This window comes from Ochotona princeps, chromosome 5 (genome assembly GCF_030435755.1).
Source record: "Ochotona princeps isolate mOchPri1 chromosome 5, mOchPri1.hap1, whole genome shotgun sequence".
NCBI classification, from domain to species: Eukaryota; Metazoa; Chordata; class Mammalia; order Lagomorpha; family Ochotonidae; genus Ochotona; species Ochotona princeps.
Window position 1 is genome coordinate 78580791 of NC_080836.1, and position 11773 is coordinate 78592563.

General features: G+C 41.4%; 1 protein-coding gene across 2 annotated transcripts; it reads left to right on the top strand.

The window, feature by feature from the left end:
* Window positions 1–471: 471 nt before the first annotated feature.
* Window positions 472–6799, top strand: CTLA4 (cytotoxic T-lymphocyte associated protein 4). Of its 2 annotated transcripts, XM_004576914.3 has the most exons (4): window positions 476–741; window positions 3451–3798; window positions 4201–4310; window positions 5613–6799. In XM_004576914.3, exons 1-4 carry the CDS (start codon window positions 633–635, stop codon window positions 5715–5717), a joined length of 672 nt encoding a protein of 223 aa, XP_004576971.1. In that variant the 5' UTR covers window positions 476–632; the 3' UTR covers window positions 5718–6799. The 2 variants fall into 2 exon arrangements, with proteins under 2 accessions (XP_004576972.2, XP_004576971.1); XM_004576915.2 differs by lacking the exon at window positions 4201–4310 and having other exon boundaries at window positions 472–741; window positions 5613–5680.
* The last annotated feature ends 4974 nt before the right edge of the window (window positions 6800–11773 follow it).

Here is an 11773-nt window from a genome sequence, read left to right on the forward strand (position 1 = left end):
GGTATTTTTCTGTTTTCTTTCCATGAAATAATCAGTGATTTAAGAGAAATAAGCCTGTCTTTGTAAAGCATGCCAAGGGACCCTTAGAAGTATGTGCCTTAAAAACAGAACTTTTATTAATGATGCCATGGACTAAGTTTGTCTTTAGCCTCACGACTCAAAGAGCTAGAAGTCTGATAACTTTGGGGAAGTCAGTGAAATTAATTGCATGGTAAAAGATGACCAGACCTTTGGATAAAACTGAGATCTAGTGGGACCCCTGTACTCCAGGAAATTCTCCAGCTCTCCACTTAGTTATCCAGATCTTCACAATGAACACGAATCTTCAGTTTCATATTGAGTACATTTTCCATCCATGGATTGGCTTGTTTTGTTCAGTTTTACTTTGAGTGTTTGAGGTTGTCTTTTCGACGTAACAGCTAAACCCACGGCTTCCTTTCTCGTAAAACCAAAACAAAAAGACTTTCTATTCAGGTGCCTTCTGTGTGTGCACATGGGTAGTACCTGCCTGGGATCAAAGCTGACTATATAAAGTCCTTGGTTCTGTGTGGGTTCAAACACATTTCAAAGCTTCGGGATCCTGAAAGGTTTCGCTGTGCTTCCTGAAGACGCAACGTGGCTCCCAGAAAGCCATGGCTTGCTTTGGATTCCAGAGGCAGGAGGCTCAGCTGGTTGTGGCTTCCAGGAGCTGGTCCCACCCTGCTCTGTTTTCTCTCCTCTTCCTCCCTGTCTTCTCTAAAGGTGAGTGAGGCTCTTGGAGCACGAAGGTGGAGGAGGTGTTTCTCCCACTGAGTTTCATTTCTTTCAGCAGTCAAGGACAGTGATTTATAGAAAGCCAGAGGTTGAACGTAAGACTCCAGTCTCCTGGCTTGGATGACCATATTCCAAGGGAAGTAGGGTGCAGCTGACAGCAGCAAATATGCAGACACTTAGCACACAGCAGCATTTTGATGAACATCCGTGGATTGCTTTAGGAGACGCAGGTGGCTGGACATAGGTAACTTCAGACTTTTTTAACAGGACTGAAAGAAAACATTATAAAACTAAGTGATTTGAAAGGAAAAGGATATCTGCAGTCTTAAAGAACACATTTGATATTGGCATCAAAATTTTACTTTTTAAGAACACCAATTTACAGAAATCACAGGAAGAGTTTCTTTCCTATACACCTCAAAGTTTTGACATCCTCTAATTTTATCAATGAGTAAGCCAGTTTGCTTAAAATTTAAGGAGATCATGACATGAACACCTTTTAAATTTAATTCAAGGTTTTGAAGGACTCTTAATTAAAAAATGAGTTATCCACTTATTCTGAAAATGAAGCAGCTTGAAATTGAAATGCGAAAGGAAGAAAGGCCTCATTATGTTGGTAGGAGATACTTAATGTTACCTGATTATGTGGATTTTGATGCAGATAGACAGTTTTCAAATGAAGTGACTCTTGGTTGCCTTTCAATGCTAAGAATTTTCATGGAATTCCCACCTTCTCTCTCTCTAGCCCTTCTTGGTTAGGGAACCATATGGAGTTCTTATGAAGTAAATATATACTCAAAAGGTATTTGATGATATAAATTTTACTGGAGAAGAAGCATTCTCATGCAATTTATTTTACATAATTTAAACATGCAAAGATTGGATACCTTTTGGAGTATTTAGATTTCCTTTCTAGCAAATTCATCTCAACTGGTAGCTGGGACCTTGGAAAAATTGAGTGTGGTTAAATCTAGTGTGGTATGTGCAAGCTGGCCCTGAGGGAGGACTGGAAAATTGGTCTTCGTTAGAATCAATATGATAGAAGGTGATTCAGTTCTGTGATGGAATCATCACAGTGCAGAGGATGCTCCAAGAGCAGAGATGTTGCTTGGGAAGGAGAACTCTGTCTACCTTGCCAGAACTGCTAGGAAAAATCAGGGCAGTGGCTGTTGCCGTACTGCTCTTTCGTTTGAGGACAGATATCACCTGTTGTCAGTTCTTAGAATAAGGGATTAGTGTCCTTGGTATAAGGTGATTTAGAGAAGGGATGAGGAGTTGTTCAAACACAAACCGGATGGATGTATTGGATTGAATAAGGACGGCACTGAATGCTGCTTATTTCATCTGACTTTGTCATCAGTGCTAGTGAAATGTCAAAAGGTTCCAGCAGCTGAGTACATCAGTTAATTTATGTCTTGGGTGTCACTTGCAAGGCTGACTGGGGAGGGTCCAGATTAGTTACAGGAAGATTATTTGATATGAAGCCATAGTTTTGCAGATGATGCAAACCTCTTTGTGTGGAGAACAGACCTCCTTATCCTGTGGACGTCAGAAGGAAAAGAAAGAACAATGGAGCCCAAGAGTGTTCATGTGAAGGAGATAGGGAGGGCGGAAAAGGCGGTGGCGGTGGCGGTGGCAGGGGAAGCCCACAGAAGTGAACAGCAGGGTTGCCTCAACCTAGAGAGGAAACGACCTGGTGCCCTCAGCTCTGTGGCTTCCCTGCTCTAATAGTGTCTCCTGTGGGAGAGGGGAGAGCTGGCACCCTCAGCTTGGCTTCACTGCTCCTTGGTGAGAGAGGCGCAGGGCCAAGAAAGGATGTTGAGCTGTGCTCAGAGACAAGGCCAGATTCTGTACCCAACCTCCAGAATTTCCACTATTACTCACTGTCATCACTGAATACAGTTCTTATAGTTCTATCACAATCTTAGAATACTAGGGAGGAAGGCACTTTGATATCTGCTAATCTAATCTCTTACTGTATGTGACAAAAATGAAGGCCACAGGGGAGCAAGGTTTTCCCCAAATCATGTATTTCATCATAGAACCAGAAGCAGGCCTTCTGTGTGTCCTATTGGTGCTCTTCCTGCCACAACCAGTTATCTTGAAGAAACTATTTCCCAGGGTCACTGTTGTGGCACAGCGAGTTAAACCTCCTCATGCCCCACCTGAATCCTCTATTGGAGTGTCAGTTCACACTCTATAGCTGTTCTGCTTCTGATCTAGTTTATCGCTAATATTCCTGGGAAAGCAGCAAAAGGTGGTCCAAATACTTAGGCCCCTGCCACTCACACGGGAATCACAGATGAAGTTCCAGGTTCCTGGCTTTGGCCTGGTCCAGTTCAATTATTGTAGTCATTTGGGGATGAAAGATCTCTCTTTCTTTCTGTCTGTCTGTCTTTTCCTCTCTCTGGAATAATCTGCTTTTAAAATAAATATATATTTTATGGTAACTACAGGGAAACATCTTAATGTAGAGTAGCTAGAAGATGTTGAGAGATGGAGAAAAAGCTAGAATGAGGGGAAGAGGTAAAGGAATAGGAGAAGGTGACAGATTTGTTGAAGGAAGTAGAGAAGACTAGAAGGAAAAATCTGGAATGATATCATCAAGGGTAAACCTGCCCCAACTTGAGGTTTTGCTTGGGTCTGGCCACATAGGAGGACAAGTTCACCGAGTTCTCTTTGGCTTTTCCTTGATAGCAATGCATGTGACCCAGCCTGCAGTGGTCCTGGCCAGCAGCCGAGGTGTCGCCAGCTTTGTGTGTGAGTATGCATCTTCTCACAAAGCCACCGAGGCCAGGGTGACAGTGCTGCGGCTGGCCAACAGCCATATGACTGAAGTGTGCGCCATGACATATACTGTGGAGAATGAGTCGACCCTCCTGGATGATTCCATCTGCACTGGCATCTCTAGTGGAAGCAAAGTGAACCTCACCTTTCAAGGGCTGACTGCCACTGACATGGGGCTCTACATTTGCAAGGTGGAGCTCATGTACCCACCACCGTACTATGTTGGCATGGGCAATGGAACCCAGATATATGTCATTGGTAAGCAAAGCTACTTATCTCAATCAACACCTTTTGCATTGTCTACTTCATGTGAAAAAAAAAGAGTTTGGTTCCCTAGTTTGACAATGGTTCATTTTTAGGGCTATGGAAATTCTCCTTAACAGTTCTCCATTACCTAGTAGTATTGCTTATTATGGTGGCAATATAAACAATATTCTGAATATAAAATAAAGTGAGTTCTCATGGCAGGTTGATCATTCACTCTGGAGTGACAGCCTTTATGAAGTTTGACATTGTGCCTTCCCTATGACATACCTAAGGAAGCAGTCTCAGCCTTATATATCAGATGGCTACCCATATAGCACAGGGGTGAAACCGATCACCAGTTTAGGGGGTGTGGATGTTCCATTTTTTAAAATAAAACTTTTGCTACTTGTACAGATCCAGAACCATGCCCAGATTCTGACTTCCTCCTCTGGATCCTTGCAGCTGTTAGTTCCGGGTTGTTCTTTTACAGCTTCCTCCTCACAGCTGTTTCTTTGAGCAAAATGGTGAGTGTGCTGCTGATAATGCCCCATGTTTGTTGGGTCTGCCTTTAGTGGTATTAACTGACCTAATGATGGTGGTCAGTTTGGTTTTCTTGAGACAAAGCAATAAATGAAGAGAGGGAAGGTTAGTGGTAAAGAACTCACTAGAACACTAGGTATTGGCTTTTGAGCTTTCAGGATGACTAATATTTTAGTTGAGTGTGTTTGACATTGAATATTTGCATGCTTCAGAACAGGGTTTCGGTTTGAGTAACCGTTTGAACAACATGGGGCAGCTGTTTTGTTCTTTAACTGTGCCATGATTGAACTTCAGTTATTAACCCTGAAACATTGTGTTAGTTTGGACAAAATACTGGTAGAAAGGACCATCTGGATGGATATTATCGTTTTCCTAAATGTCCCTCTGCTTCTCTTGGAAACCATCTGCTTTTGTCACCCTCATATCTTCCTTATCTAAACTGTCACATCCCACATAACACCTGCCCCTGTTATCCAGCCAGCTTGCCTGGGACATCTTAACCTCCCTTCAGCTCAGTAAGTGGAAGCCTATTTCTTATTTACTGTCATTGTTAGCAGTGGAAAGGTGGAAGTATGGAAATCTGGGTGCCTGTGAGGATTTCTTTCTGAAAGTCTCTCTTATTCGCTTCAGGCTAAGGCTGACTTTGCCTTTGTAAACTCATTCCACCCCCATTTCCTGCTTGGCTTTCTCCCTCCTCCTCCTTACCTCTCTCTCTCTTTCACACATGCATGAAGACACGTTCTATAATGGGAGTCTCTTCAGTCTTACAATGGTGTTTTATTGTTGTAATGGTCTTCCTACTTTATTTGCTACCCAAACTATCAGAAAGGTTTGTAGATTCGACCAACATGTATTGAGGTGATAAAAACTTGGAACTAACGGAGAGAGAGAAAACATGGTAAGAAGCACATGAAGGGTGCTGATGAGAAATATAGCTCTCAAATAAAATAGCAAATGCTTATTACCCTATCCAGCTTGTTTCCTCACAGGCAAGTTCAAATATCACAGGCATTCCAGATGGGCGTTCTTTGTGAAGTTTTCTCCAACTCTTTCTTCTATCTTCCAGCCAGGGAAAATGACAGCTATTTTACATCAGAATCACACAGTGATTTATCTAAAATGAAGTTAATAGCCGAATCAAGAAAGCAGCCTGGGGTTTATAATTGTTTGTTATGAACATTCATTTTCAAAGAGGGATGGCAACAATGTTTGTTGAGTCCTATTTTACTTAGAAGAGACACCTGTACTCTTCAATAATAATGACTGTTTCTTCTTGTTTTTGACAGCTAAAGAAAAGAAGCCCTCTCACAACAGGGGTCTACGTGAAAATGCCTCCAACAGAGCCCGAGTGTGAAAAGCAATTCCAGCCTTATTTTATTCCTATCAATTGAGAGGCCATTGTGAAGAAGAAAGACCATATTCCAATTTCTAAAATCTGAGGCAATTCTAACTTTTTGGCTATCCATCTATTTTTATTTGTTTGTGTATTTTGGGGGGAAATTCATCTCTCTTTAATATAAAGATGGATGCAGAATCCAATTTAAGCATGCTGCAATTTAAAACAAAGGAGCAGGAAAGCAGAGTTGGGTCATGCTTGATGCAATTTTGGTGAAAAACATCACTTGGGAGCAATAAAAGGATACAGCATTATAATACAGGGTCGAGTGAATAGGTTAAGGAATGGCACAGTTCAAAGAAAGAATAGAAGGGCGTGAGGAAGAGCACTATGATGTCTACACTTTGTTCTAACATGTGAGACGTTCATAGCAGAGATGATCTTTTCAAGTTAATTTTTATGTCATTTTTTTAACAAACATAAATGCATGAGGACTTTAAAGAAATACTCACATGGCTGTTTTGGCCAGTGATTGCAAAGGTTGTATTGTACCAATATGCTTTTAAAAAAATCTGATAGTATTGTGCATGGGGCTCTCATGTGCTTTTGTGTATTTGCTGATGGTTTGAATACAAACACTATATGACAGTGTCTTCCCACTGTGAGTTCTGGAAAAGTTTTGTGGAGGAGATCAGGACACTAAGACATGAGCTAGAATAAAGGTCATTTGCTAACTGGTTTGGAAACTGGAAGTGGTCACTGTAATATGCAACTATACTGAAACGGAATTGATGTTGGCATGAGCATTGGGCTTCTGTGTAGGCTTCTTGCAGTGGTTTCCAAGGAAGCCCAAGCTGGCAGTGTCTGAGTGAACTCAACAGAAATTGTGGTCAAAGCAAACGGTTCACCCCAAGACACCTGCTGGATGATTTAATAGGAAGTTCCAGTTCCATGGGCCCAATTCCTTATACACACATGGTTAGTGTCACAGACAGAAGGAAGCAGCAGGTGGCAGAATGGGTGCATGAAAACTAACACTGTTGGTGTTTTCTTAACTCAATATTTTCCATGAAAATGCAACAACATGTATAATATTTTTAATTAAATAAAATTGGTGGTGGTCATTTATCAGATTATTTTCATCATTCTTGTGTTTGAGTTTGTTTTCTATTGATTCATTCAGTAATTGGCAGAGCCTTCAAAATTATAAATACAGGAAATAAATTAGTAAAACAAAAAGACAAACCGTACTCCATGAATCACTTTGTTCCAAGCCCACTACCTGCATGCTTTTCTCAGAAAGAATCCATCTGCCTTTCCTCTGACTTCTTCATCGCTATTTGGGCATAGTATGTGTTCACATAAATACAGCAGTTCCTCATAAATCACATGGCATGCTAACACCTCCTCTTTTTTACTACATTTTCAGCTTTACTGGCTCATTGATCAGAGTTCCCACAGCAACTCTGCAGACATTTTCATCTGCCTTTGTGGCAAGTGGAGGTTTTCCTTTTGGTTTTCATATGAACTGTGTCACAAATATGGGGAAAACACACTTGTGGTCCTAAGTTGCTGTCAGCTGACAGAATTGGGTTTGACCCATTGAGCTCTGTGTGATACTAGGTTAACCAACAGTTAACGAGCTTCAGCATACTTGGTTTCACTTAAGATTTCTTATTGCCTTCCACATCCTATTATTATCTTGGGTAGTGATTGTCAATGTGGTCAGGGACCACCCGTAACTAAATCCTCTAGGTCACTTATTGAAAACAGTGACTCAATGGCTGAACCCCAGAATTTTGGGTGGTGAGGACATAAAGGTGTACTCAGGAAGCTTCCTACCCATCAAGTTTTGAGAACTGATGCTTAGACAGTCCTATCTCAATCTCTATCTTTCCCTTGCACTCTCTCTCCCTGTCTTTCTTTGTTTCTCCAGCAAGTGTTAATGAACCAATGAGACAGAAAATTCTAATTATTCCATAAAGATTTATTAAATAACAACAAATAGATCTTTCTAAGTAAGATAATGCTTATTCCTGGGACTGAGCAATGCTGCTTGTTTTGGGTGGCCTCTGGTTGCCAGCTGGGAAGAAACACACAATTTGGAATCTCCTATGGAGAATATGATCCCATTTCTACTCCTTGCAATGCCTTTAGAGAGGTCAGACAGACAGATTCTGACAGGACTCTCAGAGGTGCCTTTCAGCATCACACAACCGACTACAGGATTTAATGTCTCTTGCATGGTTTGGAATTCTACCATTTGCTGTCACTAAGTTGAGTATTATCTTCTTCACCCAGTCTCAGTCTATTGAAACCAAATATTTGGCACAGAGAGCTCTGTGGTAGAAGAGTTGGGCAGACAGTTTCTGCTGAAAATGGCAGAAGCCAATTTGAGGGTGGATATTGAGTGAAAGCTTCTTTTAATCCCCATTTTTCTTATAGAACAGATCCTTTGCCTGTAATACTCAGGGAGGTCCCATGCACTGTATCAGAGAACCAACTATCTTATGGCATTCCAACCTTTGTCATCATCTCCATCCTTGGGTTCAAGGTCCTGGCAAAGCACAAAGGGTCCATCCATCTCAGTGGGTCTGTGCTCTGTTTACCATCAGGCAAGGAAAACTGTGCATTGTAACCCTCCTGCCTGAAATCATATGTCCCAGGCAGGATTGTTTGTGAGGGGAGAGTGTTACTTGGGGAAGCAATTGGAGCCATTAGAGCTGAGGGGCTTGGAGATCACAGTCTATAGGAAGGAAAACTGTGCCTGGGAAGAAGTGTTCTATATTTGCCTAGGCAACTCTACCCTGCTTCTCTTCTTGGTCAGCAGAACAATGTGTACATACAGCTACGTTTTAGTTTAAACCTTTAAAACTCTGGAATGTGAGCTACACCTGGCTATGCTGCCCTGCTGATTTTACTTTTAAGTCCAAACATTTCCAGTTTTATTTATTTATTTATTTTTGTTTGTTTTGGACAATCTCTCATTTTCATTCTCTCTCTTTTGAACTGTGGGTTGTTACTAAAGCCAGCTATCATTTCTTTCTTTCATTTTTTTTTTGAAACATAGTCTGGACTTTTCCCACATCCACTGGTGGTGATACACACTTAATTTAACTTAGATGGGCTGAACTTGCAAAATGCTGATGTCATTGTGTAGTTCACTGGCACGAAGCCAATGAAGAAATTCAGCAATTCATAAATTTGGGTTATTGTTTGGCAGGTCTCAAAGTAGAAGAGAAAAAGGTCTTCCGTGGGAAGTTATTCTGATTGACTCACTTCTTGTGCTCCACAGTGGTTGATGCTGTGGCCAAGACTCCCTATAGGTCTTGTTTTATTTCACACATGTTTCTTCATGTCTCGGGTCAAACTTCTCTCCAGTTCAGGAAAAAAATGACACAGCCTCTTGAAAGAGGAGGAAGGATTTCTGCTTTCCTCTTACGTTTTTTCGACCCTAGACTGGATTAGGGATTAGTGAAGGATAGATTTGTCAGCTTCAGCAAAAACAAAAATACAAAAATAACAACAAAAATGCCATAGAAGCAAACAAGCCTAGTGTGCTCCATATTTAACTGACAATCCTGTAAACAGGAAGGTTACACCCCTAATGCAGTATGCCTGAAAACTGTGCTGGCAATTCCTTCAGAGAAGTTTCTGAGATAGAATGAAAGACCACTGCTATGATTCTAACACAATGTCCTGTTTCTATTCCTGGCTACATCTGGACTGATTTTTTTAGCTATGGGGGATGGTGGGTCCTGAGGAGGAGGTAGCTGTTTTCTAAGCAATATTCCTAGAAGTCAACTTGTTCTAGTGGTTATAGTGAGGAGTCAGACCTTTAGACCCTTCTTGAAAATCTTGTTTTTTCAGGGTGAACTTGATTGTGGTGATTCTTACATTGTACGTACACAAAAATATCATCTGGAGTATTCAGAAAGCGTGGGAATTGAAGTGCTTCAGACTCAACTTTTCATGTACAGACCCTGAGGCCAATCTTGGGGACTTGGATTCTTCATTGAGTCTCTGGCTTAGACTTTCCAAAGCCATGGTCTAACTCAGGATCCTACCATCCTGGGTGATTTGGATTAGAGAAGGGATCTTAGAAATTACCTTGATGTTTTAGAGAAAAGTGAGAATTAGAGACATCAGGGGACTTGCCTCTGTTCCCAGAGCTGGGGAACCTTTGGACTGGGTTGAGGAGTCACACATTCATATTTCATGTGAGGGCTCAGCAGTGGGTGATGTTCTCAACCCTGAACCTTCCAGGTTGTTTTTGGAGGGTTATGGCCACTGCTCCAAGCCATCTACAGAAAGGTCACTTTCTTCCACTGCTACCATGATGTTCAGCCATGGTGTGATCCCAACCCCCCATGTCTACCTTGATGCCAGCTCCATCTTTTCTCTTTCTGTCTTCACCTTCCAGCAAGAGTTGCAGGTGATCCAGCCTGTCCTTAGCAATCCTATAGAAGAATGCTGCAGGGAACACAGAATAAAACACTGCCAGTAGTCTGTCAACAAAGCCTAAAGAATTCTGGGAAAGTTTTTCAAGTCTTCTGGAGGTCATGTAACAGATGGTATGTGCTCATTTTATCTTTTTATCATATGCAATAATGTCACCATAGCAACCGATGATGTTTCAAAAACATATCAGTAATACAAAGTGCTATTATCTATTGGAACAAAAGGAAAAAAAAAGAGATTATCCCTGGGAAGAATCGCAAGATATATCACAGGAAGAAGTTACAAATTGTGAAAAGCAATGTAGCTGAATTATGTAAATTCATTTAATGAACATTATAAGCAGTGCTTTTGTGAAGGACTTTGTCATCTCCTTCTTGCTCTATCCCAACAGCATTTTAGCTCAGGCCACATTCATCCCCCTTTTAGCTTATTTTCTTCAATTTGTTGAAGATGAGTTTGGTTTTTCTTTTTTGTAGTTAGTCAGAAACTCAAATGCAGTCTTTATTCTCCTGCAAGCATCTTTTTGCTCCGAGTAGCCCAAAGTTGTCTATACCTGCAGCTGGAAATTCAGGAATGGGAGCTTGGGTTTTTAGATTAAGAATAGCATTCTGTTGCATTATTTCTCTTATTCTGAATGGAGAGGTAGAGGAAGCCAGTTAGTGAAGCCCCAAATGCTGCACCAATAGATAAGCATCAGTTAAACCGATTCCATAGTGACCCTGCAAAAGGGTCTGCCATCATCTCTATAGTGAGAAAACAAGCTCAGAAGGATTTCCTTACTTTTAATAGCCACGTAGCTGGAAAATGGAAGAGTGTGTGTGTGTGTGTGTGTGTGTGTGTGTGGCGAGAGAGAGAGAGAGAAAGAGGGGGAGGGTGTGAGAGAGAGAAAGAGAGAGAGACCTAATCAACTGGTCCCCTCCCCAAATTCAACAACTGGGGCTGAGCCAGGTCAAAGCCAGAAACTGGACATTCAGTCCAGGTCTCCTGTGTGAGTGATAGAAATTCAATTACTTTAGGCATCACTACTGCTTTGCAGTGGTAGCTTTCATGGTACACATTACCGAGAATTTGCAGTCAGGAGCTGCAGCTGAGTTGAACGCAGGCACTCAGATATAGGATATGGACATCTCAGCTGCTACTCTAAATGCCTGCTTCAAGAACATGTTTAGAATGTAAATTTGTATAATAAATTTTATTTATATATTTTATTTATGAGAGAACACACATGGCTAGGATCTGAGGACTCAATTTACATCTCTCAAATGAGTGGTAGGCACCCGAGTACTTAAACCATCAGTTGATGCTGCTTAAGCTGCACAGGAAACTGGTATTTGCAGGGGAGCTAGGATTTAGACCCAGGTACTCTACGATGGGGATATTGGAGTTGGACATTCCAAGCAGCATTCTAACTGCTATGCCAACTCTTTGTCTCAGCTGGGGACATTTAAAGATGGACCACTGCTTTCAATCTACAGTTCTACCAGTATCTAATTTCCCACACATTGATGTTATAGTCGGTATTGTCATATTGCAGGCTGACATAACCTTTGGGCCCTAACACTGATGCTTTTCTGAGATGAGGGAAAATAGACATGAATACAGCCAATAAGGAGAAATGCATACAGCTGTTGTGAAGCTGTCATTCTCATA

What these genes read in the sequence shown, in the direction of transcription:
- CTLA4 (XM_004576914.3), top strand. Translation starts at nt 633, where the DNA reads ATGGCTTGCTTTGGATTCCAGAGGCAGGAGGCTCAGCTGGTTGTGGCT. An exon ending in CCTCCCTGTCTTCTCTAAAG is followed by an intron (nt 742 to 3,450) that starts GTGAGTGAGGCT and finishes TTTCCTTGATAG; the next exon opens with CAATGCATGTGACCCAGCCT. An exon ending in AACCCAGATATATGTCATTG is followed by an intron (nt 3,799 to 4,200) that starts GTAAGCAAAGCT and finishes CTACTTGTACAG; the next exon opens with ATCCAGAACCATGCCCAGAT.